Source organism: Mustela erminea, chromosome 7 (assembly GCF_009829155.1).
Source record: "Mustela erminea isolate mMusErm1 chromosome 7, mMusErm1.Pri, whole genome shotgun sequence".
NCBI classification, from domain to species: domain Eukaryota; kingdom Metazoa; phylum Chordata; class Mammalia; order Carnivora; family Mustelidae; genus Mustela; species Mustela erminea.
In genome coordinates, this window is record NC_045620.1 from 16,447,925 (window position 1) to 16,474,179 (window position 26,255).

Genomic DNA, 26,255 nt, shown 5'->3' on the forward strand with positions numbered 1-26,255 from the left:
CCGGAAAACTGGGCTTTTCCTCTCCTCTACCAGCCAGTCACTGACTGAGGTCTACTCCAGGGAGACATAAACACCCAGGTCCATACACCCCATCTCTGTGTGTGTGTCCATGTGCAGAGTGGTTCCAGGAGCCCGAAGACAGTCTTCTAGAGGGTCACAGATACGGGCCATCAGAGGCAAAGGCCAGAGGATGAAACCCCCACCCAACACCAGGGCAGAGTCCCACAGACCAGGTAACAGGGTGAAAGAATTAGGCTGCTCTCCAAGAGTGTCCACTAGAGGGCTCCCTCCTGTCTCACGGCTGAGCAGACACGTGGCTGGGCAGACATGCCCCTCTGTGTGGCTCTTTGGCACCCCGAATCCAGCTCATCCTGTGATCCATTAGCCCCATCTTCTCCACGTCCATTCTTCCTGAGCTCTCTGGGTGCTTGGCTCTAACACGTACTCTGCCTCCAGGGTCACCTTTGGCCTCTACTCCCAGCCTCATAAATTCACCATTCGTCAATTTTCTCCATTCTTTCAATTCTCCTTTCAAAATCTTTACCAAAGTCATTCCCTGTTTTCCATTCTCATTATCTTGCTGCTACATCATCAGAGCCTGGTATGATCGTCGCTTGTACATATTGAATGAATGAATGAGTGAGTGAGTGAATGAATGAATGAATGAATGAGTGCTAGATAGCCCAGTCTTCTGAAAGAAGTTCAGCCTCACTAGCCTGATGTGCTGTTTTTCCAGGAGCTGACCCCGCCCCTTTTCTTAGATCTTAGAATTTCTTTTTTTTTTTTTTAAGATTTTATTTATTTATTTGACACAGATCACAAGTAGATGGAGAGGCAGGCAGAAAGAGAGAGAGGGAAGCAGGCTCCCTGCTGAGCAGAGAGCCCGATGCCGGGCTTGATCCTAGGACCCTGAGATCATGACCTGAGCCGAAGGCAGCGGCTTAACCCACTAAGCCACCCAGCACCCCGATCTTACGAATTTGTAAACACAGACTACTTAACGGCAACACAAACCACTCATTCTTTTATGACATAACTCACGTTCTAGTGATCTCACCCTCGTCCTGCTCTTCTTTGCACTTTTAAAAAGCCCCATTTCTCATCTCTACCTGTAAAAATCCTGCTTGTTTTGTAAGGCCTGGCTTCCCAATCTTCTTTAAACTTGCAGCATTTAATTTGTTCCTCTCCTGGGGAAGTGCTTAAAAATGGTTTTGGTATCACCATCTTTTTTTTTTTTTTTTTTAAGTAATAAAAATTTATTGAGAATTCCTGGGATGATGGTTATCACCTCCCGACCTGGAGGGAGGAAACAACACTGTAGTATTAAGACTGGGCCCCGGGGGTATCACCATCTTTAAAGACAATGAGTTCCACCGTATCAAGGCTTGTAGGTTACATTGTATGTTAACAAACTGGAATTTAAATAAAAACCTAAAAAAATGCTTAAAAAAGAGTTGCATGTATGGTTGGCATTAGATACTCACGAAATATTTTGGGTTGCCCTCTCTAGTGGGCACATCGTAGGGCTGTGTTTTTCTACCCCCTTGAACTAAATTGTGACCACATGACTTGTTTTGGCCAATGAAATGTGAGCAGAGTGACTTGCATTCCTTCTGGGTGGGATGTTTAAGAGCCAGTGCAGGAGTGCCCTGCTTCCTGCTTTAGCAACCATTGAAGGACAGAAATAGAACCTCCATCAGCCTGGGCCCCTGACTGAGGACAGTGCAGACTGGAGGTCCTAGTATATTTCTGCAGCAGGTAGATATCATATAAGTAAGAAATCAAGTTGTATTGTTTCAAGTCTCTGAGACTTGGGGTGGTTGTTATAGAGCATAACCTAGCCTCTCAAGAGTCCGGCAGTGTGAGGCTAGGTTATGCTCTATAACATCCTCAGTGAGGCTCTGAGGAAGAGCTTCAAGGTATATATATACTGAATGAAGCCAACTAGGAGACTCTTTTTCTTGACCAAAGCCACCGTCTTTCTGTAGCTGAGATGATGGAATGAATGCATTAAAAGATTGAATTCACACAGATGAAGTTAAGTGAGGCATTGGATAACGTCCGTTGCATTTTCATTGCGGATGGCCAATGAGGTAGTTACAGGTTGGAATCGAAAGAATGTCCTCCACGTACTAGTTTTCTTTCCTGTCTCCCTCCCTCTCTCTTCCCATTTCCCCTCCTTCCTCTTCCCTCTCCACTTTCTTTAAAAACAACAACAACAACAACAACAAACTTAGTTCTGTCTGTTGGTTGAGCATGAAAATCTTGTATGAGAAGCAGGGAGAAACCAGCCACATGATTTTTAATTTTTAAAGGCATGAATAAAGAACGGAAAACCTTGCCATAAGAAAATAAATTTGTGTTTTGAAAACATTAATCTTTAGGCCAGAAGAGGCGGTTTTGATCAGATCTTCCATTCCTCAATTTTTCATCCTCTTTATCTCAAACTTTGCCCAAAAAGCAGAAGGGATAAGCGTTCTAATGACAAAATAAATCTAATATTAAATTTTTTGCATCTTGCCCGTCTCACTTTCTGGGGGGTTATTTCCTACCATAATGGTCCAGGATCTTACAAATGTCTTTAAAGAAAAAAAATTTTTTTCGTCAGTGCCTGCAACAAATGAATCACACAGACAATTTGCTACAATGGGCTTTTCTTTTTGTGCAAAGGCAAGAAATCCTGAGTGAGGAAGCTCAGACTTCACCAACCTCCCGGTTCTGAAATTACTCATCCAGACATGAAACAAAATTGAAAAATCAGAGAGATCTAGTTTGAAGGAAAAAGAATGGTTGATGGCCTTGGGAACCAAGTAAGTACTCATTTTGCCTTTGTGCCATTGGATGGAGATGCTTGGATCAAAAGAGGACTTGGAAACGTCAAGAAATTGACAAGTGGGGCTAAAAGGCACAGGCAACGTGTTTATCATACCAAAAAAAAAAAAAAAAAAGGCGCACATCTGGAGTGTCAGCAGTGGTCCTCGGCCCAAACAGCCTCTTGCCATAACAAACTCATTGACAAGAACTGTCATTGACTCTGCTTTATCTTCCGTGTGCTACTAAGAGGGCGCATTCCAAGTGCATCCTACGCAAATTGAGGTTTGCTTCCTGACCTGGGAGATCAATTCTCTGTCAAAGAGAGCTGGCGGATGGATCACTGTGGGGCTGCCGCTGCATTGAAAATAACATCAACTACCTTCTCAAACACACTTCCAAATTACATGCCGGATCTCCAAAGAGGAGATTATAGATGAATCTGTGTAGCTCACCAACCTGCGTGTCTTACAAAATCAAGTAAATGAGGCAGGTGCTCAGTGGTCTGGGTTGTTCCCCCAGCAAGAAGCAGCAGCGTATCAGGGGTAATTGCACAGATTTTGGAGCCTGGTTGGCTGGGTTTGAGCCAGGATCTGTCTGCTGCTTACCAGCTCTGTGGCCTTGGGCAGATTATTTAACCTCTCTGTTTCAGTTTTCCCGGCTGCCAAATAAGGACAATAATACGGTACTTCCTATTCCTCCTTCCCTTGGCAGTATCTTAATCTTCATCTGTCAGGAGCAGACCTGGAGACATGAATTGAAGAGCAAGAAGTTAGTTGGGAGGTAAAGGGAGATGAAAGGGAAAGGAAGACAGGAAAGAGAATGGCCGAGACACAGCGAGTTACTGAGCAAGCCGCCACTGCGGGGGGCCGGGACTGAATCCTGCTGGGGAGCCCTGGGAGACATGTCTGGATGTGCGAGGGTGGCAGACCATTTCGAAGATTAGATTAGTTAATTATTGTGAAACACTCGGCAGAGTTTTCACTGGGACCTCCAAGAGCTTGATTAGTGCTGAAGCTACACGGCCTGTTCTTTGGGACCACTTTTTGTCTCAGGATGGATTTTAACTTTTGTTTTTTTCGTTTTTTGTTTGTTTGTTTGTTTTCCTTTGGGACAGTGAGCCGTGGTAAGGAGCTTGGTACTGTAATGGTAGCCAAACGGATTTTAGGTTTTCTTGAAGATGACTGCGTATCTGTGAAATGGGTTTGGCGATGGAGCTGCCTCCACCAGGGGGAGTATCATCAGGTCGTGTCCTGTGGGAAAAATACCTGCCAATCCGTTAGAGTGTGGGGACATGATCAGCACCTCATTCAGTCTTGGAGGCCACCAACGCCCAGAGTCTTAGTAGCGTCAGAGGAATGAACACCTGTGTCCTCTCTCCTCTCCATTGGGCCTGTGCTGTGCACTCCTCGAAGGCAGGCCCAAGCTGGGTGGCAGTCATCTCTGTGTCATCAGAGCTGAATACAGGACACCGCACTGAGAAGTGAAGGAACAAACAGATGAACAGCTTCCTCCCACACGTATCGTGGCTACAGGTTCACCTTGATGGGAAATACTGGCTTCCTCCCACTTAACATCTTCTCAGCTCCTTGAAGCTTATCTTGCTCTCTGGAGTCAGAAATAACCCCTCTCCTCTAACTTCTTGGACACTTCGTGTCTCTTCTCAGTGCATCACATTCTGTCCTGCAGAGTGGTAATTTGTGTATGTGTCAGAGCTTGTCATCCTTCCCTCAAATGCCTCTGATGGCTTCCAGGCACATTTAGGATACTCTGTGTGTTCTGACCTGGTCTATGAGGCTCTGTGTGCTCTAAGCTCTCCCTGGCGAGCTCACTTACCCTTTTCTTTTCCCCTTTTTTTCTCCAGCCACAGTGGTCTCATAGCTGTTCCTTGCCTGTGTCATGCCTGGTCCTGCCTCAGGCCCTTGGCACTTGCTCTTCCCTAGGACTTCAGTCTACCTTCTGCCCTCAGATTACTTGTTCCATTGACTCAGATCCCTGCTCAAATGTCGTTACTTCAGAAAGTTCTTCCCTGACCAGTGTATCTTAAAAAGTGCATACCACCACATTCATCTGCTTTATATTTTTTTCCACATCACACATTTTTTTGGTTGACCTGACTGCCCCCTCCACCCACAAAAGTGCAGACTCTTTCAGGTCAGGGACTTTGTTATATTTAGTGTGGTATTTTAAGCTCCCACAACAATGACTGGCACTTAATAGGACCTCAGCAAATATTTGTTGAATAAATGCATAAGAATTATTGTCCCATTTTAGACATGGGATAACTGAATCCTATAGTTGAAGAGAGTTGTAGGATGGAACATAGCTTTTTGTCTGTATATCATTGTATCACATCCGCTGCATGCAGACACTTTAATCTTTATCACAGTAAGTTTGTTTACACCTAGGGAACTGAGGCACAGAGAAGTTGCCTAACTTGCCCAAGATCATGCAGCCAGGGGACAGCAAAGCAAGGATTCAAACCAGATAATCTAGCTCCAGGGTTCATACTCTTCACCCCTGTGCTGTGTTCTCAGAAACAGACAAGAAGAGACTCTCTCTGGGTTGTCAGAGGAACCGTCAGGGGAACAAATGGAAAGCTTTCCATCAACTGTCCCAATGCTGATTGAAAATTTCTCCTGTGGGAAACATTATGGGATCGCCAACACTCGCCCCTGGTCAAAAGCTAGGGGTGAGTGTTGGGAGCTAGGCTGGAGGTGAGGAAAGCCATCAAGCCCACACAGGGCGCGTGCTTGAGGCGATAATCTCACCACTGTGTCTGCAGAGAGGCTTGGGGCATGACTTACCGTGTCAGTAAAAGTGGATAATGTCTCTGTTTCCAGAATATTCTGACATCATCATCCAAATAGACCTGTCAGTGCTCTACCATCTAAGCAGGGTATCCTTTCCCTAGGAAACTCCTTGAAGACAGTACCTCATACAGGGTCCCAGGTGTCTGTGAGCTGCTCAATAAACACTCAATGGCTGGGAGGACTTTTTTTCCATCCAAAGGCAGACATTGATTTAGGACACACCCATCTCCTTGACAAGTCTCATGCTATCCCACTCCTAATCTAATCTCTTCCCATCCGAGTATACCCCAAACCGGTGTCTGACTGTTTTCTCAGCTTCGAATATGATCAGAGCCCTTCCATGCTCATAAAGTTTCCCTGGACTTATATTGTCTCAGGAAAAATTCCAGTGGTGTTTGTACTTAAAAAAAAAAAAAAAAAAAAAAAGAGTCTCATATTGCTATAGAATACAGCACTTGACAGAGGCCCGGGGACTAGCTATAGTATCCCCCTCTATCTTTTCCCCTGTTAATTTTACAGAGTTCTGATAAGGGGAAGGCAATTAGCCAAGGATGCAGTGGGTCGGTGCTGGGAGCAGACCTGAAGCCTGGTATCTTAATGGTCAGTCCAGCGGTCCATCCTCTATGAGCACTGCGGGGCTCCAAGATGTAGCTACGAAGTCACAGAGAACAGCTCTCTGTTTGAAGGCAGTTGAAATTGCCCCTCCCCAGTCATGGTAAGTGCTTCCATACAGTTTTCTCCTTCTATGGCCTCTGATCCTTAGGCTAGATAATTAATCAGGCTTTTGAATAATTAAAATAATTTCAAAATGCCTTTGTATCTGTGAAATTCGCTCTGGTAATTACTGCCTTATCAAGAGTCTGATCCCGCAGACTGGAATACTTTTCCAACAGATAGGAAGTGTTTTCACTTGTGGCTTTGGGATTCAGAAGTTGCGGAAGGAGCATTTGTTATGTGAACCAGTCCCTTTGAAGATGGATAGCACTGACTCTTGGCTCCATAATCTCCACAGAAACCCCTTTCATTCGTAGATTTCTTAACAAGACACAGCATATCTCATTCTTTGCCTTCAGAGCCTGCTGTAAGATATGATCATTAGTTAAAATATCGGATTGACTTCTCCAAACTGGATTCTGCACTTGGGCCTTGCTGAGCCTGGCTTCCAAATAAAGCATCCACTTTTTAATTAAAAAAAAAAAAAACTCCTGTGGCAGCAGAGTGAATAACAGTGCTCGCTTTTCTTGAGTTACTTACCTGGTCCTTCCTGACCCAGCCAATACCCAGTGCTGAGCCCTAAGACGCAATGTTCTGACCCTGGAGTCCCACGACATCTTGGTCATGTCTCCCTAGTGGGTGTTTTGAAACTCAGATCCAGGATGCCAAGGCTGGCAACTTCATACTGGATTCGGGGGGCTTTCCAGAAATCTGGTGAATATTCCCAGCAAGTAGACTCAAAAGAAGGACCAACTACTTGACCGGGGCCCCTTAAATACTTCATGACCAAGAAAAGGACCAGTTACAGCATCTGGGGAGGGAAGGACCAGTGGGGGTGGTATTCATGGGGTTGTACAAGGGAGACATTATTTTATGGTGGTTAAAAGCACATGCTCTAGGTTAGACAATCAGGGAGTTGTGTTTTCCTGGGCTCCTGTGTCTGCTGGTTTTCAGCTGGGTTTGGCCAGAAGCAAAGAAGCAGCCGCCTTGCTTTTAGCTTCCTCTGGACACAGCTGCCATGGTTCCAGTGTCCATGCATTACCATAATCTGAGGCTTCTAGTACCTTTGTCCGTCTGCCTTAAGAGTGGGAGTAGCTTCTTGCTCTTGTGTATTTCTGAGTTAAGTTCCTGTCCCTTGTTGGTTTCTCAGGTCCCGCATCCCCTCTATAGCCAATTCCTTAAATTCCCTCTGTTGTAAATACTTGAAGCAGGTTCTGTCTTCCGATATCCCGGTATGATCGAGTAAGCCAGTGCCTCTCCTCTTTGGCTTAAGTGAATATGAGACGGGTCTCTGTCACAGCCTCGGGAGTCTGGACTCAAGCAGGCATTAACAGGCCAAAACGTAGCTACGAGACCCTGGGCTCTTACTATATGCCTGGCGCAGTGCTAGTGCATAGTGTACACTATAGGATCCATGCACTCAGAATCGTAGTCTCCGTTTTATAGATGAAGGAGTGGAGACACAGACTCTTTAATTTTATCCCCACCTGGTTTCTTTCCTTTACGTGGAAACCCAGTCAAAACCAGCTGCTGCTTTAAGTAAGGAAGAGAGCCCTAGAGGTACGTCAAGGCTCAGAGCTGGCAGGACAAGAAAGGAGGTGAGGGGTGACAAAAGGGAAGTCTGGGTGCTCTTTCTTGACGCAGCCTCGAGGTGTACCGTGCTTCTACCAGTCAGTGTAAGGCGTGAAGGGAGCTCCATGTATCTGAACTACGGGCATCCACCGTAACCGATTCAAGTCAAGTGCTTGCTGCTAATTGCGCACACGTTTTGCTAAAGGTAGTAAGTAGGAATCATTCACGTGTCCTTAGAGACCGCGACACCATTCTGTATTCATGGCAAATAGATCACTGGGCTTCATAAGAGGATCATTTTAAAACAAAGCTTGGTCAGCTGTTTAATAATTTACTGATAGTGACAGCAGGGAGAATATCTAATAACCAGTGAGATTGGCTTTCAAATAGAAAATAAATTCATGTTCGAAGAGTTACAGGAGAAGGAAGAGGGGAAGGGGGGGGAAGCATTACCAGCAGTAAGGAAGTATTTAACATTTGTCAGTTCCTGATTTTTTTTTTTTTTGAATCCTATCAGAGGGAGAAATCTGATTATTGAGAGGCCACAAAAGTTCCATACATTTCTATTTTGAAACATTCATGGGCCCTTAATATTCTTCTCACAGGAAACAAGAATCATGCAGAAGTCTGGTCTTTCAAAGCAGAGGCCCTGACCCACCTGAGCACGGAGGAGGATCCGCCTTTGTTAATCTGGGGGCTTTTTTAGGCTACATTGTTTCTGTTATCACCTGTCAGTTCCTCTTTGGGGTAGGTAAGGCCTGAAAAATTTTTTTTAAACCCTGAAGGCTTCAGAAAACAAAGTCAACCCAGACTATATAACAGCACATTCTCGTGATCTGGGGAGAACCTAGGTGGGAACTTACTGCAAAGGAGCCGGCTTCTGGCTAAACGGAATTTCTTTCTGTTTACTACCAAGCTCTGTTGAAATGTCTGTAAAATGAAAAGGGTTTAGAAATGCCTGGGCTCGGTGTTCCCTGCTCATTCCAACATTCTTGGTTCACGGCTGGAGACGTGATTACGGTGATTTTAAAAGGGTCCAGGACAGGTTGAGAGGAAAACACAGCCTCAGACCAGCATCCATCCTGAACCACCACACCTCCTCGTGCCTTACCTCCCTCCCCTGTACATTAGGAATAATGAGAACTGTAGCTTGGATCCTGCACGGGGGACTTTCAGCTGGGGGCTTGGCCCATGGTAAATGCACCTTCAGACATTTCAGAAAGGCAGAAGCAACACCAAAGGGGAAAAAAACCTCAAGATTATCCATTGTTAAGCTTCAGAGGCAGACAGTGATAAATGGTATTTTTGGGGTAAAGCAGCACCTCTGGCCTCCCGCCCTTCAGCCCCCTCCCCAAGGCACTGGGCACACTCTGTCCTCAAACCAATCCCTAAATTTGCTGCGCTGGAGACAGGCTTCCAGATAAGACAAATGATTTCTGTGTTCCCAGGTGGTATTTTCTGTGGTTTTAAATTCCAAGATTGTCTCCTCCATTCTTCAAGTTCATCTCAACAAACTCACCCTTATTCTGCCTTGAGTTATTAGCATTTTTTTTAAGCTTGTAGAAATAATGATTTATCAATGTTTTATCTGACATGAGAATGGCTTGAATAAACGTGTGCAGTCTGGCCTGTCAAGCCAACGAAAGATCTCGGGGGCGCTGGGGAGTCTTCTGCCGTGACCCAGCGTGGTTCCAGGGGTGGCGAGGGGATTCTGGGGGCTGAAGTTAGTGGCTATCGTTTTGGGTGAAATCCCTTCTTGTGCAGTGGAGTAAAATATTTCTGCAACAGCTGTCCTTTTCTGAAACTGAAAGAACTAGTATTTATTCCACGGGATTGGCTGTGGAGTAGCTCGCTGGTTGAAAATATTTTGAGGCTAACACTTAGGCCTTAGTACAGAAGAAGGGCAGGTCGTGTAAAACTCACAGGGTCTCCGTGGGGATCCGGGGTTGAATAGAGTGTCAGAGGGAGTGGAGAAGGAGGTTAAGCAGAGGGCAGACCCTGGGTAAGTAGTTGGGTCTGCAGACCACTTATTAAGGGGGTTTATGAACATTGGGAGGTGGACAGAGGTTACCTGACTGCCCAACATCCTTTAGAGAAAACACTCCTTCCCCACTCCGTTTGATCTTCATGGGGCTGTCAGTTATGGTGACCATCCCCTATATGGAGGGGTAGACAAATGGCCAATGCTGGCCAATTACTATACTGCCCTCCTTACCACTTCCCTGGTCAAATCAATTGTTTCAGGAAATGGATGTGACCCAAATCAGCCAGGGTCTTCACTAGAGTTTGGTAGGAGGGTTGCAGAAGGTTCTTCCCCCCACCCCTTTTCTGAGGATGCTAACCATGAGAGTATATATGGAGTGGTTATTGCCCAGTTTCCCTGACTGCCCACTGACAGAAACACCACTGAGAGATAGAGAGACAAAGAGGTAGCTGAACACCTGGATGCAGCCATGCCTGAAGGTGCTCATGGATTGCTCACCTAAATAAGCCACTGGATTCCTTTTTTCTCTTAAGCTTGTTTTTTTTTTTTTTTTCAAGATTTTATTTATTTATTTGATAGATAGAGATCACAAGTAGGCAGAGAAGCAGGCAGAGGGAGAGGAGGAAGCAGGCTCCCTGCTGAGCAGAGAGCCCGATGCGGGGCCTGATCCCAGGACCCTGGGATCATGACCTGAGCCGAAGGCAGAGGCTTTAACCCACTGAGTCACCCAGGTGCCCCTCTCTTAAGCTTGTTTAAGCTAGATATGTCATTTGTAAGAAAAAGCTTTTTCCTGCAATACAATGTGTGTTTATGTTCTAGACTCAGTATTCAGAGTCACAAGCTCTTATCGGTTTCAGAGACACAAAAATGGGCAAGATGCAGACCCAGCCTCAGTAGGCTCAGAGCTGTACCTGGAGGCTTCAACTTCCCTCCTTCCTAACACTGCATCAGCCTTCCACAAGCTTCATGTGCCCTAGAATCCCCTGGTGTGCAAATTAAAAGGGATTCTGACTCAGCTGCATGAGGAATGAACGAATGGCTCCCCAGAGTGGCTCTGGAGTGGGTGTGTCCCGGGGACCCATGTTGGGAAGTGTGCTGTCCACTTACCCATCTCTCATCTGTGATGATCCTTTCCTTGCGTGCGGGGATTCCTCAATATGGGCAAGGCAGTGGGGCATTTTTGTAAGGGTTTAAGAATATGAAGGGGGGTAGAGCTCTGGGTCGCCCCTGCCCAGTCCGCCACCCTCAGTTTTTTTTTAGATGATTCATATCTCACCCACCCAGGGGTGGGGAGACTCCAAGGGAGGAGCCCTGGCAGTGGTTCTTAGTGGAAATACTAGGGAGATTTAAAAAACACCATTGCCTGGCTCCAGTTCAAATAACACCAGGGCTGAAGGAAGGTGCCGTAGGTGATGCTAACAGGCAGAGGTATTGAGAACTGTTGCCACAGAAACCTGGCTGTCCTGTAGGAGCCCAGGAATGACCGGTCTCTGGAATCTCCCCACAAAGTCCCTCCGACCAACCTGCTTTGACTGGGGTAGCACCCAAAGGCTGGACTCCAGCGGCCGAAGTTCTGCTACCATCAGGGGCCTTGTTTTGATGGTGGGTAGGAGGTCCCCAGTACTTTCTCCAAATACACTGATAAAATAAGAAATGAATGAGAGTAAACTACCCAGCCCAGATGATCACAAAACATAATAAACATAGGCAGATAAGGAATACTCCTAAGGGAGGGAAATGCAGAGAAACATGAAAGTTTATTAAAAATCAAGGCTTCTGGGGCGCCTGGGTGGCTCAGTGGGTTAAGCCGCTGCCTTCGGCTCAGGTCATGATCTCAGAGTCCTGGGATCGAGCCCCGCGTCGGGCTCTCTGCTCAGCGGGGAGCCTGCTTCCTCCTCTCTCTCTGCCTGCCTCTCTGCCTGCTTGTGATCTCTGTCTGTCAAATAAATAAATAAAATCTTAAAAAAAAAAAAATCAAGGTTTCTGATGAACCCCGTCCCATCAACATCAGGTCTGGAGGAAGTTTAAAACATTTCTTTAAAAAATGAAACACTCTTTTTGTACCCTTTCTGTTTCAAAACTCTTGGTGCCGTTTTTTTTTCCTCAGAAGTCTGGCATCCGTTGTTCCTGGGACTTGGGCCCCATCTGGAGGAGGCTCTGGACGGTGAGCAGGCAGGCCCGTCAAGCCTGTAGAGCTTTTCTTCTGGATCTTTTCTGCCAGTGACAGGCCTGTGGCGGTTCGGAGCCTGGACCAAGTGCTACCAGCAGTCTGACCACCACGTAGACCCTGCTGCTTTCATGCTGGCCGGGACAGATGACCTTGCGAAGACCTTCCATGCGACCCCACCCCATGAACCACCTGATAAAAGAGAAAACTTCCAAGCTCTTTCCTCAAGTTTTGGGTTCATCAGTTGGGCGGTGATTGAGTAGTAGAGCTCTAGTGGTTCCTAGGATCAGGGACAGTTGGGAAATGTCACCTGAGACACATCTCACCTTGAGCTCCTGTGAATCTTGTTCCGGCTCTTCTGATGACAAGCTTTCTTGTACAGATTGCCAGTGAACCTCCGTGTCTGAAAACCACTCATCCTGAGCTCCTCTTTTACCCTCGCAGGCAAATTTGGTCTCTGCCAGCATCTATTGAGTGCTTACTGTATGCATGCCAGGGCTTGGCTTGGAGGGCACGGCCGTGTATAAGACAGTCCTAGGAGTCCCAGATGCTGCCACCCGCATTGAGAAGGCAGCTCTGCCAATGGCGCCATGGGATCAGAGCTAACGAATTCTTCCCTGCCCACTACATACCTGCCCGAAGCTGAGTGCTGAAGATTTGGAGGCCTAGATAGGGAGACGGGAAGATTAGGATTTGGAATTTGGCACTCCAGAGAGAAGGAATGACACACACAAAAGCCCCAAGGGGCCTGGAGTAGAGGGTGCATGTCATGGAGTTAGGACAGAGGGAGCCACTGCTCATAAGACCTTGACCCTTTTGGCCCATCCCAACCTCTCTGAATGTGTAGACTCTTCCGTAACTCTGAGCAGTCCCTGTCCCTGGGACCCAGGATGCCCTTCTTTCCTCTTCTATCTGGTAAGGACTCCATGCGGGGCAAGTTTCGAGTGAATTAAAGTTAAGGTGGGCTGAGAAAGGCAGGCTAGATCCAACCAGTGGAAGGTCTCGTTGGCCATGTTTAGGATTTTGAACTTGATTCGGAGGGTGATGGGGAATTCATGAATGGCGTGAAGCTGCTGAGGGGCAAGACAGTGGGGTGATGGTGTCCTTGAACAGTGGCTCTGGCTGCTTCGTGTTGGTGGGTTGGGAGGATGAGACTGGATGCAGAGAGGGGCTGGCTGAAATGTGAGTCAGTCTTGTGGTAGGGCAGAGAAGCAACAGGTTCGCTCCGCCTCTGCCTGGTGAGCCCATCCCTGCCTGCAGCCTCCTGAACCTGTGTCTGGAGGGGCTGAGAGTCTGGGGACCTTAGTGCTCCTGTGTAGCTCCAGGGCACGTGGCTTTTCTGGGGCGTCAGAGAACTACGCTGCTGGAAGGAGGAGGTCAAGCCTGGAGCATATCTTAGTCAGGATCGATGTCCAGACCTTGACACGAACTACCCTGTCCCCAGTGGGCTGGTGCGACCTCCCCATGTGGGCTGACCGTGGGCTCCTGTGGGAGGGGCTGTGGTATCTTGGCACCCCACTGCTCAACATGAGGCTGGACGCAGGTTAGAGACAAATCATCCGTGGTGGGTACGTGGCACACATCACTTAGTCTTGTTTTGTATATATTTTTTTTAATTAAAAGAAACAGCTGTTTGGCAGATCCCACTTAGGCAGACAGAGTGATGTGGTCCTTGCATTAAATCCAGGGCATCCCAAGCACGTAGGTCTACTTGCCAATAGTCTGGACCGTGCGCTGGTGTTTGGGCCCGCGGGTGAAGCAGCTGGCTGTCCGTGCTGTGTTGCCGACCAGGTGTCTGTAATAGTTGGCCTGGAATCAAGGCTGGGGTGGTATGTTAGTTCAAGACTTGCAAGTAGGAAATAAAGGAAAGGAAATGATCTCTTGAGTGGGCCAGGTCCTATTCTAGATGTTTTCACATCCATTAACTCATGTAATTCTCACTCGGCTCGGCGAGGTGGGAATAATCACCCCAATTTCACAGATGGGGAAACAGAACTGGAGAGGGAGAGTGACGAGTTCGTGGTCACCTGGGTGGTAAGCGGAGGCGTGGGGAATGTGGGCAGGTGTGAGGCCTCACCCCAAAGAGGGGTGTTACACAAAATACAGCATGTCCAGGGAGAGGAACCAGATGGCGGGAGACCAGTAATCATATAGGAAGCAGCCGTGTGTAAGGAATCGAGAATGTTAACCTAGAGCACACCAGCGTCCAAATGAGTCCCCTGGAAGTGGGTCCAGGCTCTTCCCATGTGTTCCCAGAGAGGAGCCAACTGCGAAGGGAAGAGATTTACAGAGTGGGAGTGTTGGTTCAGCTCAAGGGAAATCTTTCTAACCACCAGCGTCTCAAGCTGAAAACGATTCCTTCCTGAAGTCCTGCTTTTGGACACAGCCGTATTATTGGATAATGCATGTTTTCACGGAACAAAACGGCGGGATCACGAGGTTACTCTTGAAAACTACTCATGGTTTCTAAGTTGCATTCGGGTTGTTTATATTTGCGTGTCTTGACAGACAGCATTAACGCATACTAATGTTTGTGCCACAGAACACTATTCAGGCCAGAACTACTGGCTCTGAGAGAGTCCGTGATGTGTGCAAAGCCACTCGCTAATAGAAAGGTTAACTTGTATTTTTGAATTATTGATGGTTGCTTGTTACTAATTTTTTTTCTTCAGAAAGGAAATTATTAATGAAGAGATCATTGCCAATGTGTCTGACATCTATTAATGGTTTCGTCTTGCAACCAGATTAAAAGAGACAGCTGGCCCATGAATTTATGTGTAGAGACAGCTCCAAATGTGCTGACAACTCGGGGGGAAGGTGGACCTCCCGGCAGTGGGGCCTGGACACTGGCATGGGTGGCTACTGTGGGGTCCTCTCCCGGCTGCTGTGGCCTCATCGACGGGACGTCAAAGGCCTTGCTGCACAAGGGCTATCATTTGGCTGAGAACTTTCCAATGGTTGTGTTTCCACGAGAGCCCACTGGCACCTCTACTGTGCCCGTCACATCCGCACATTCATCATGGGTGTTTTAGGTTGGTGGTTTTCAACTTGAGTATGCATCAGATTCACCTGGGAGGCTGGTTCAAACACAGATTCCTGGGCCCCACCTCCACTGTTTCTGATTGGGTAGGTCCAGGGGAGGGCCTGAGACTCTGCATTTCTGACACATTGCCAGGGGATGCTGATCCCACTGGTCCGAAGACCACAATTTGAGAACCAGTTCTAGACCAGTGATTGTAAGATTGTGCTGTGAGACTGCCTCTACAGGAGGGGCTGGCAAACTTTTTTCGGCCAAGGGCAAGGATAGTCATTATTTTCAGATGTGGGCCACAGGATCTCTGTCACAATCACTAAACTCTTCCTTTGTAGTCTAGAGAACAGTCAAAGGCAATATGTAAACAAATATGCAGGATTGTGTTACAATAAAACTTTATTTATAGAAAAAACAGTCGGGGCCGAGTTTGGCCCAGTGTTGGTAGATGGCTGACCCCCTGCTCCAGAGCAGCGGTGTCTGATAGAGCTTTTGCAAAAGGCAGCCATAGGCAGTACACAAATGAATAGTGTGGCTGTGCCCCAATAAAACTTTATTTATAAAAACAAGCAGTGGGTGATATTTGGCTCACGGGCTGTAGTTTGAGCAGCACTAACAATTTTCTTTCTGTAATGATGGAAATGTTTATATCTGCCAATATGACAGCCGCCAGTCACAGGTGGCTTCTGAGCTTCTAAAATGTGGTTTGTGCTACTGATGACTGAATTTCTAAATTTTATTTTATTTTTAAGATTTTTTAAGTAGTCTCTACACCCAACTTGGGGCTTGAACCCACCACCCCAAGATCAGGAGTCACATGCTCCACTGACTGAGCCAGCTAGGTGCTCCTGAATTTTTAAATTTTAAATTTAAATGGCTAGTGGTATCCTGTGCCACAGCAAGAAGACAGAAGGCTCCAACGTGGCAGTCACTCCTCCTTGCTTCCCTACACAGGATCTTTGCCCTCGCTGAGCCTTTGTTTCTTGGTGTGTAAGATGGGCATAAAACAGTGGTTATATTACTAGGCTTTCCCTATGGGTAAGTGAGACACCACGGCCCAAGATGTCTTCCCCCTGATTCTCTGCTCCTCACTGGAGGACGGCCCACCGCTCTGGGCCAGGGAGGGGCTGGGGAGCTGGAGGCCACTGCTTGCTGCATCTCCAGGTCCTTTATGCTCTTCTCTTTGTCCAGTCGTTCGCACCAGACTGTAAACTTCATGAGGGAACAGACCACATCTACTGTAAGCTGCAAACCCGCAGTCTTGCCCTTCTGGGCATATGGTGGGCAGCCAGTTCACTTGTTGGACGAATGTTGAATGGTTCAAGCTTCCCCTGAAACTGTGCTCAGATTAAGAGATTTGCAGCTAAAATGTCTGACTGCTTCTGGCCCTCAACAGAGCTGAAAGGGAAGCCACTGTTTAGATGGGGAAACTGATCCCAAAGGTCCCGTGGGGCTAAGGGTAAAGTCATCCCGAGGACAAGAGGTCATCTTCTTCACTGGAATTGAAAGGAGATGCAGGGCAGAGCGTCACTCCACAACTTCCAGACATCACAAACTCACCCCAGGCCCCAGCCTCCCCTCTTCAGTACTGACACTGACCTCAGCGCTGAGCGTGTGGCCAGGTTTCCCCAGCTTCTCAGGCTGATGAAAGGCAGATGGGGAAAGCAGCCCCCCCCACTTTTTTTTTCCCAATCAGCAATGGGCTCTCGGCCAAAGTTTCCCAGAGATGCCTTAAGGACCAGTGTGAGTACCAGGGAGATGATGCAGGGAAGGGCCTTCTAGGCGGAGGGAACAGCAGGTCCAAAAGCATGACATCAGAGCCGAGTCAGGCAGCAGCAGGTGAGAACATGTACTCCTGAAGGAACGGAGGGGACAGTTTCCAGGTGTGCAGGACAGCTGGGAAAGCATAGAGGGCCAGGGTTCACCATGGGCAGGTACAGCCTGGCGTCAAGGTTGGACCCTGGTCCTGCCTCACCAGCAGCATTCCCGTCCACGGAACGTCAAGGGACCTGGAGGGGTGGGGGAGTGAGGCCTCCTGTTCTCTGCCACAGCCACTCAAACCGCAGCCCGAGGTTTCCCACTTTTGGAAACCCTAACCATGCCTGACTTTCATATTTCTGCCCCATAGTCTGTCCAATCCAATCCTTGAAATCCCAGCAAGGAAGGTGGTGGGGGGAGGGGGAGGGGAGGGTGTGCTGGAACAGAAGGAAGGCTTTGGCCAGGTTCACCAAGTGTGAATTCCTGGAGCATTGCTTAGGTGTCCCTGTCCCCAGCTTTTACAGCCCAGGCTCCCAGCCAGGACCCAAGTGGCTCCAGGTCTTGTCCATGAGATCCTGGCTTCCCAGGAGAGCAGAGTCCCAGCCCCTGAGCTGCAAAGGGACAGCTCGGACTCTGATCTGTGGTTTTAGGCTTTCATTTCCAACCAGGTCTTTGTTCAGACCGGGAAGAAAAAGGAAAAAAGCTACACGGTTCTGTCTCTCGAGAACTGGAAAGGGGGAAGGCAGTGAGCGAGAGAGAGATGCCTCATGCCCAGTCTTCTCCCCCTCCCGCGTGGGGGTGGGGACGGGGAGAGATGGGGGTGAATAAGAGGGGTGCTTGGGTGGCCGAGGAGGTGGGATGCCCCCAGAAGAGCGTGTGTGCGTGTGTGTATGTGTGTGCGCGGGCGTACGGTGAGGGGAGGGGTGTCGACTCTTAGATGAAATTCTCCTCTCAGGGCGTGCCCCAGCCCCTCGCCGGCAGATGCCCGCCCCGGTTTAGGGCAGATGACCCCTTCCCCAGTTCACCTGGCCCCTTCCCCCCCAATCCCAAGTTGAGACGGCCGCTCCCTCCCTCCTCCCCTCCCACCCGGCCCCCACTCACCTGTTCCCCCACTCCGAGTTCACACGGCTGCTCCCCCTCTCCCGCCTCCCCCCACCGCCCCCGGTACCTGCGCCCCAGCCGGGCAGACGATGCTTGGCGGCGCCGCGCGGCGCGGGGCGAGAAGGCCAGGACTCCGGCACGCGTGGGGGCGCGGGGGTGCAGCGCGGAGTGGGGGGCGGTGCTGCGTGTGGGAGCGCGGCGGAGCCGGCGGCCCCGAGCCGGCCAGCCCCGGCGAGGGTGCGCGGGGGAGCCGGCGGGTGCCGGCCGCGGGCGTGTGCGGGGCGCGGGCGTGCGCGCGAGGGTGTGTGCGCGGCCCGGGCGGAGCGCCGGGCGGGCGGCGGCGGCGGCGTTAGGACTCGGGGGACGCCGCCCCCCGCCCCCCGCCCCCGCCCCCCGCGTCCCGCCCCCGCCCAGCCGCCCGCCTCAGTTCGCGCCGCGCCTCGGCTCCGAGCGCAGCGGCGCCGGCTCCAGGAGCGCCGCGGAGCCCCTGCGTGCGGCCGCGCCGGCGATGCGGGGCCGCCTCGCGCCCGCCCCAGTCCCGGCCCCGGCCCCGGCCCCCGCGGGAAGGGGCTGAGCCGCCCGCCGCCGCCCGGATGGCGAGCCTCGCCGCGCTTGCCCTCAGCCTGCTCCTGCGGCTGCAGCTGCCGCCGCTGCCCGGCGCCCGCGCACAGAGCGCCGCAGGTGAGTGCGCCCGCCGGGCCCCGCTCCCTCCCCGGCGCGCCCGCCGCCGCCGCGGGGCCCCCGGGGAAGAAAGTTGCGCGGGCTCGCGGGGGGGCGCGTCCCGAGGGCCGGAGCCGGCTCCCGGCCGCCCGCGCCGCCAGCTGCGCCCGGATGCGCCCGGGCCCGCGCGTCCCCCGGGCAGCCCGCGTTTGGCGAAGTTCCCGGCCCTACTTTCCTGGCGGCCCCCGGGCTGGAGGAACTTTCGCGGTTGTTGCGAATGTCTCCACTTGCTGCCTCCCACTTGTCGGAATCCGTCCCTGGAGTGTTTGGGGCGGCAAGACGAGAATCGGAACCGACGCCCGGGGTGGAGCGTTCGCTTCCCGCAGCTTCTGGGGGCAGCGCGCGCTTTTCGCGGGGAGCGCTGGTCGCCGGCAGGCCGAGGCTGCCGGGGCGGTGGCTTTTCTTTTCTCCAGGGAGAGACGGCAAGCTCCAGACTTTGCTCTAAATGCGCCGCGCCCCTCAGCTAGTCCTGAAGCCATCCGCTGAAGGCACCGTGGGGGTGTTGATGTTAACGACTGAGACAGCACTGCCTCCTTCCAAGCCCGTGGTTTTTAGCGGAGTGTATGGGCACCCCAGTTAAGGCCCTTCGAGCAAGAGTGGCTTCGACCTGTGAGGCTGACTGTTCCCGAAAAGTTGTGGGGTGTATTTTTTTGTGGGGACACTCATATTTGGGTTTGGCTATAGGAAGGAGGTGAGCAGAGGTAGTTCTCAGTGTGTGTGTGGGTGGGGGGCTGGTGTGCTCCTAATGGTTAGTTGGCATGCTCAGGAGACCACCCCACCATCCCGGGTCTTACACTTTACCAAACCACGCCCGCCGCAGGTCCCTTCCAGCTCCGAGCCCCCAAAGAGTGGGCGGCAGGTGGAGGGAGAGAGGGAAGGAGTGGCGTAGGTATGCTTCCAAGTTCAAAATCACCTTGAAGTTTCCGACCACCGATTGGCTTTGGTGGGACCACACGGTGCGGAGATTGCTGGGATCCCAGGGACAGGCCGAGATAAACAAGTGAGATTTAGGAAAAGATTAGTTTCGGATTGCTAAGTAACGGCGGTGCCCGTATATTATCATGAAAAATCAAAGAAAGAAGAAGAAAAAAGAGGTTTCACGGTAGAGTGAAACCTCTTTAAACAGGCTGCCTTTGAGGTTAGGAACCGCTGGAGTGACCTTCCAGTGGAAATGCACCGGCGTGTCTCCTGCGCCATACCAAAATGGGAACCGGGGATGGGAGTTTGTGAAGGGACAGCCTGTTTCCGTGGCTGGGAAGTTAGGTGACCAGGACGCTTCTGAGGTGTGTGAGGCTGGAAGGTCGGATTAGCAGGCACCACGCCGTTCTAAAGATGGTGTACAATTCCTGTTCCCATTTTGGGTCTGTATGAGGGGTCTACCGAGGGGAGAGGAAGAGGGCATGGCTGGGGGCAGCCCTGGGGGCCCCGGGCGTGATTTGTGACTTAAATTCTTACTTTCCTCCAGGGCCTGGCCGGCCTGCCCCGCATTAACAGTAGTCACGTTCCCACGGCGAAGCCTCCTTCCCCCCAGCCAACCCCCCTCGCCCACCCCTCCAAATATTAAAAATATTCCGCCGCGGTTCTCGGGAAAAATCCTGCGGGGTTGGGGAAGCTGTCCAATGCTGAAAGCGCGCTGCTCGCGCTGCCCCCACCAGGTGGCGCTCGCCCACAACTGTTAAAATGCAAATCGAGTTGCTTTCAGCGCAGGAATAGAACTTCTTTTCAAATTTTAAATGAGTAATGTGTTTATTCAGCAGCCTTTTGTTAAAACATTTAGAGAGGTGTGAGGAGCAGGCACCTTTTCTTTGTTTGCTCTTTGGAACACAAGGGGAAGAAAAGCAATCCAAGACCACAGTTTGGGAAGATACCTACTCGGAAGGCTCCTCTGGTTTCTTTTGGTTCTACCCGAGCCGGTTGGCTTCTGCAAACCGACTAGAGCATATACTTTGCTAGTGACTGCGTTTGTTCCGGGGGCTCCTTAAACATGCGGGAGTAGCTTGTGTGCGAGAGAGCCTCATTAATTTGTAAAAATGGGGATTTTCTGTGCATATCTGTCTCCTTTTTGGTTTAATGCTGACGTCTTGGGCCATTTAAATTAGATTTTTTTTTTTTCAGACTTCTTCATAAAGATCTCTATTTGTAGATGCAGGAATTCAGCAAGTGTTGACTTTTTAAAGTGGATTTACCATCTTACTTTATTTCTAAATGCTGAAATAGATGGAATTCAAATCTAGTGCAAATATGACAATGTCTTGATTTCCTTTAAAGTATCTTATTTAAAACTTTTGGCAAGTTTGGGTAAATAGTACATTTTAAAACTCAGTGGCGTGCTTTCCATATTGTTTTAATCTGAAAATTCCCAGTCTTAAAAGCACTTCAAATTTATAAGCTTGCATCTAATACACAGTTAGGGTGATATACTTTGCTTTAACATGTTGGTCACCATGTCCAAAGGTCAGTGGTGAGAGCTTGTCATCAAAAGGCAGTTTCCTTCTTCCTACTCTAAGATGTGTTTCATGAGCCAGGGTGATGTTTGTAAAGAATGACAGTAAAAAAGCATTGGAAATCAGCTTGCTGAGAGTGTGGCAAAACATCATTTGGGATAGGGCAAGAGAGAAACAAACAAACAGATAAAGGGATAATTAGTCCATTTATTAGTGGATTTCAGCGTCTGTACATTGAGAGCAAAAATGGATCGTAGAGGGGACTGGCTTGAGATTGCAGTTGTTAGCGATGTAGTCATTTAACTCGATTCTCATCGCCACTTATCTCTGGGGAGCTGTTAGCAGTACAGTCAAATTTTATTTTCTCTCCTGGATTGCTTGATTTCTTTCCTAATAAAAGAATAATTAATGTGCAAACCTGGCTTGGATTCTGTTTCAGCAGCAATCACAAACGCATCCACAATGAGAGCAGACCATTTTCTTGGGTAAAAGCCTACTACCTTTCCACTCTATTCCATTCCTTCTTGCTGGTCCCTAGCATAGCGCTTGCAGGCTTGTGGCTGCCGGCTGTGACGGCATCCGCGGGAGTAGTGAAACTGTCACCTTTCAGAGCCACTATCACAGGACGGTCCAGCATCCTTCCTTTAAGCACGGGATACTCCCGTGACTCTCTGACAGCACGTTGCTGTGGAAACAAGGGCAATGGCATGGAGGCGGAGGGTCCTTCATAAATATTTATTGGTGACGATGAAGAGATGGTAGAGCCTGTAGCAACCTTCGTGGGGGCCTGGGGAGTTCGTCTCGGGAGGCAGCCTGACTTAGGGAACCGAGTAAGAGCTGTGGAGTCTAAAGTCCTGCATGTGAATCCCGCTCTGCCTCTTTCCAGCCATGTCAGCTTGGGAAAGTCATTTACCTCCTCCCGTCCCCAGGTTCTCATCTGTAAAGGGAGGATAACTGTAGCCACCTCGTTGGAGTTTGTAGCGACTAGAGATGATGTATGCAGAGTGAGTAGTTGGCCACCGCACCGCAGTGCCTTATCCTAAAGGGGAGCCTGGTCTGGTACTTGGCCTTGGCATTGGTGTGTGGACACGGGTCAAGGGGGCATTGATGGTAAGCTCAGTTATGAGTGGAAAATTACATGGCTGGGTTTTGGTGATGATGTTTCATTTTTCCTGCTGGGGGGCACTTGAGTTCCTGCAACTGCTTTTATTTTGTTTATTTTTATTGGGGGGAGGGGTTTGCGGAGAGGGCGGGGGAGAGGGAGAGAGAATCTTAAGGAGACTCCATACGCAATGCAGGGCGACTTGGGTCTCGATCTCACAGCCCTGAGATCATGACCTGAGCTGAAATCAAGAGTCAGAGGCTTAACAGACTGAGACACCCCGGTGCCCCTGCAACTGCTTTTAGAAAGAGATTTAGTACCAAACAGCTGACACTGATACATTTGGCCATTCAAGAGTTCAGATAGGGAATGTTTCATTTTAAGCAGTTTACCTTCTAAATGAAAACCGATAAAAACCCAGATGGTTACACGTTGTAACAGGAGAGTATTTGGGAATATCTTCCTTCTCTTCCTACCCCGTCCCTCACCCACTCTTCCTTGCCTCCCCTGCTCCATGTCCCTCTCTTACCTGATGTAGAAATGCAGTGCCTGGTGCTCTGGAGGCAATGGGAAGGTGGGAGATGCTTTCTGCACTTGATAAACAAGCAAAAATAAGTAAACATATAGAGAGCTATGGCATTCCAGTTTAAAAAAAAAAAAAAAGCAAAACAAAAGCTATGAGATTATTGAAAACAAACCATGTCCGACAAGTATAATAGCATTTGCAAGCACATTACAGAATTGCAGAATTGGGGCTAGGAGGAAACACCATGTAGATAACAGCAAATAGAGTGTCTCATGAAATCTTATAAAATGGGTTCAGATTGGTTGGCAGAGGAGGAAAACTGTGGCTTAAAAAAAAAAAAATGATAACAGTCAGATGCCGTAGTGATCGGTGGTGTTGTGTCCAGTCGGGTCGGGGTGGCAAGTTGGGGTCTTGGGATTTAGCATTTGATGTGGTCTTGCTGGACACTCTTATTTGCCTGAGCAATGCGGACATGGAGATGGCAATGCCATTTATTTATTATTAGGAAGAACTGTAGTTCGAAAGATGATAGACCCAGGTGTATTCTAGGCATCGATCCTAAGAGACCTTCTGGAAGTCAACAGTGAAAAATGGGAATTTTGGGGAAAATGGGAAAATGTGTCAGAAAGGCAGAATGGTGAGAAGATGATAGAAACCATTCAGGAATGATGATCATTTGGCCAGTTTTATCCCAAAATGTCAGCGTTATTTCCCTTGACCTATGCCAGTTATCTGCACAGGCAAGAGCTCCTCAGAACCTTTACCGACTGGCAGGTAACTAATAAACTGAAGGTAACTAATAAAGTCCCCACTGTGACAGTCTTGATTTTTTTTTCCACACTGGAGTCAGGCTGCTGAAGAATGTCACACACTCACACACACACACACACACAGAGCCCCTGGTGCCTAAGTGGAACAGATCTGAAATCTTTTCAATTTCTTGAATATTCAGCTTAAATTTTTTATTTGATGCTGGAGGGAATTAAAAATCGTGATGTCAGTTTGGCAGTTTCCTTAGAAAGTTAAACCTACATGTACTGTAGGATCCAGCAAGTCCACTTGTAGGAGTATTGCCAACAGAAATGAAAACAGACATCCACACAAAGATACATACATGAATGTTCATAGCAGCATAATTCACAGAAGCCCCCAAACTGGGAACAAGCCAGGTGTCCATCGCCTAGGAATCCACCTAATGGGATGCCATGAGCAATGAAAAGGAATGAGCTATTGATATGTGTTAACGTTGATGAACCTCAAAAAATATATCAGGCAAAAGAAGCCAGATGCAAAAGACTATCTACTCCATAAACTATTCAGAAAAGGCGAATCTCTAGAGATAGAAAGCAGATCAGCGGCTGCCTGGGGCTGGGGGTAGGAGCGGGGATTTATAGCACACGGGCACGAGAGCATATTTTGGAGTGATGAAGAGATGGGAAAATTGGAAGAACGTGGTGGTTGTATAACTCTCCAAATCCTGGCGCCCTGGATATGAACTTGATAAGCTGTTACATCGCTATTCTGAGCCTTTACTTCTGCATCTGTAAAATGGGCACCCTAGTGCCTCCCTCACTGCCGCAGGAGCCAGAGATCACACCTGTATATTGTCAAGCTGGGTGCCCGGGACAAAACAGGCATTGTCATTACTTATCCCTTGTCAGTCTCCAAAATAGGCTTTTGCACGAGTTATTTGCAAGGCATTTTTTTTTTTAAGATTTTATTTATTTATTTGTCAGAGAGAGAGCGAGCGAGAGCGAGCACAGGCAGTCAGAGTGGAAGGCAGAGTCAGAGGGAGAAGCAGGCTCCCTGCGGAGCAAGTCTCCTGATGTGGGACTCGATCCCAGGACACTGGGATCATGACCTGAGCCGAAGGCAGCTGCTTAACCAACTGAGCCACCCAGGCGTCCCTGCAAGGCATTTTTTGTTTTTCTTTTTTACCTTGGGACTTTTTAGACTGAGTTAAATGAATGAGCTAACATGTCTTCCCTTTCATCAGTTTGGCAAAAAACAAAAAAGTTTTCGACTCTCAAGGTTGTGACAAGGATCTGAGCAATTAGGTGGCTTTGTTCATTGTTGAGTAGTGAATAAGGAAACAGCTTTTTTGGAGTGCTCATTTTATTAAAATTGCAGATGTGAATAGCTTGTATGTGGAGTATTTTCGTAGGGTATGGATTGGTGGGGGAGGGAGAGAATAGATCATTCATTCATTTTTCTTTCTCTTTAAGCCAGGATGTAGAAATGTAACAGAAGAGGAGAGGCTCCCCTGTCTCAGGGGCAGATGCAACACGTTTTTGGCCCTTTAGTCTCCTAGCAGGATGAACAGCTGGGAGAAGCAAGGCAACAGCTCCCTACCTGTGGGGTTTTTTTTTTTCTTCCCTGCTTTTCTAGGGGGCTTCCATCCACATCCCAGGAGAACTTCGCACTGGCAGTCCAAAAAGATGTTAACTAACTTCAGACTCAAAAAGATGTTAACTAACTTCAGACTTTTCTTAGCCTCATGAAGCTCATCCTTTTCCCAGGGAGGAAGCCGGGCTGACACCCCCACCCCCATCCCCAGCTCCAGCTTCCCAGAACCCTGGGCAGCTTGTTTCCTCTCAGATCACCTTGATTTTGCTTTACCCCTCTTTTTAAAAAATTTTTTTTTTTTTTAAATCCCAGTGGTTCTGAAACTGATCATGGGCTCACAAAGCCAGTTCTCTTGGTCCTCCCGAAACTCATACTAGGGGTTTACATAGTCGTTCTTTCTGAGTCTATTTGTCTCTTCGGAACCAAGCATGGATTCCTGGATTCATGTCAGCGAGGAGAATTTTTTTTTTTTTAAATGAATTTTATTTTTTAATTTTTTATAAACATATAATGTATTTTTATCCCCAGGGGTACAGGTCTGTGAATTGCCAGGTTTACACACTTCACAGCACTCACCATAGCACATACCCTCCCCAATGTCCATAACCTCACCACCCTCCCCCTCCCCCTCTCCCCCCTGCAACCCTCAGTTTGTTTTGTGAGATTAAGAGTCATTTATGGTTTGTCTCCCTCCCAATCCCATCTTGTTTCATTCATTCTTCTCCTACCCCCTTAACCCTTCATGTTGCATCTCCACTGGTGAGGAGAACTTTTATTTATTTATTTTTAATTTTTAATTTTTTTATTTTTTAAAGATTTTATTTATCTGTCAGAGAGAGAGAGGGAGAGAGAGCGAGCACAGGCAGGCAGAGTGGCAGGCAGAGGCAGAGGGAGAAGCAGGCTCCCTGCCGAGCAAGGAGCCCGATGTGGGACTCAATCCCAGGACGCTGGGATCATGACCTGAGCCGAAGGCAGCTGCTTAACCCACTGAACCAGCCAGGCATCCCGCGAGGAGAACTTTTTAAAGAGAGTTTGATGTTAGATCATCAGGCACGAGCGGTCTTGGATGCTCCGGACTTGCTCTCGTTGACTGTAATGACGACTTGTTTTTGCTGTCACAGGTTGGTCAGAGGAACCCCCTGTGAACCAGATCCTTCTTCAGCGCT

The 26,255-nt window shown here is 48.9% G+C and overlaps 1 protein-coding gene and 2 long non-coding RNA genes across 16 annotated transcripts in view; 2 read left to right on the forward strand and 1 right to left on the reverse strand.

Moving 5' to 3' along the window:
- Positions 1–1,354: 1,354 nt before the first annotated feature.
- LOC116594944 lies at positions 1,355–14,526 on the forward strand. 2 transcript variants are annotated; one of them, XR_004287471.1, is made up of 5 exons: positions 1,355–1,758; positions 2,671–2,810; positions 6,144–6,339; positions 8,516–8,657; positions 12,002–14,526. It is a non-coding gene; the product is annotated as an uncharacterized LOC116594944 (long non-coding RNA). The 2 variants fall into 2 exon arrangements; XR_004287472.1 differs by lacking the exon at positions 2,671–2,810.
- LOC116594945 lies at positions 2,787–11,517 on the reverse strand. The gene is made up of 3 exons (XR_004287473.1): positions 11,418–11,517; positions 4,080–4,287; positions 2,787–3,555 (listed from the first exon to the last, which is right to left on the reverse strand). It is a non-coding gene; the product is annotated as an uncharacterized LOC116594945 (long non-coding RNA).
- A 3,852-nt stretch (positions 14,527–18,378) lies between the features above and the next one.
- The window catches only part of PTPRT (protein tyrosine phosphatase receptor type T), a 1,064,037-nt gene continuing 1,056,160 nt past the window's right edge, over positions 18,379–26,255 (forward strand). For all 13 annotated transcript variants that reach the window (XM_032350627.1, XM_032350634.1, XM_032350629.1 and 10 more), the window contains exon 1: positions 18,379–18,632. In XM_032350627.1, coding sequence (XP_032206518.1) covers positions 18,545–18,632 — 88 coding nt within the window. In that variant the 5' untranslated portion in view covers positions 18,379–18,544. The remainder of the gene's footprint in view (positions 18,633–26,255) is intronic.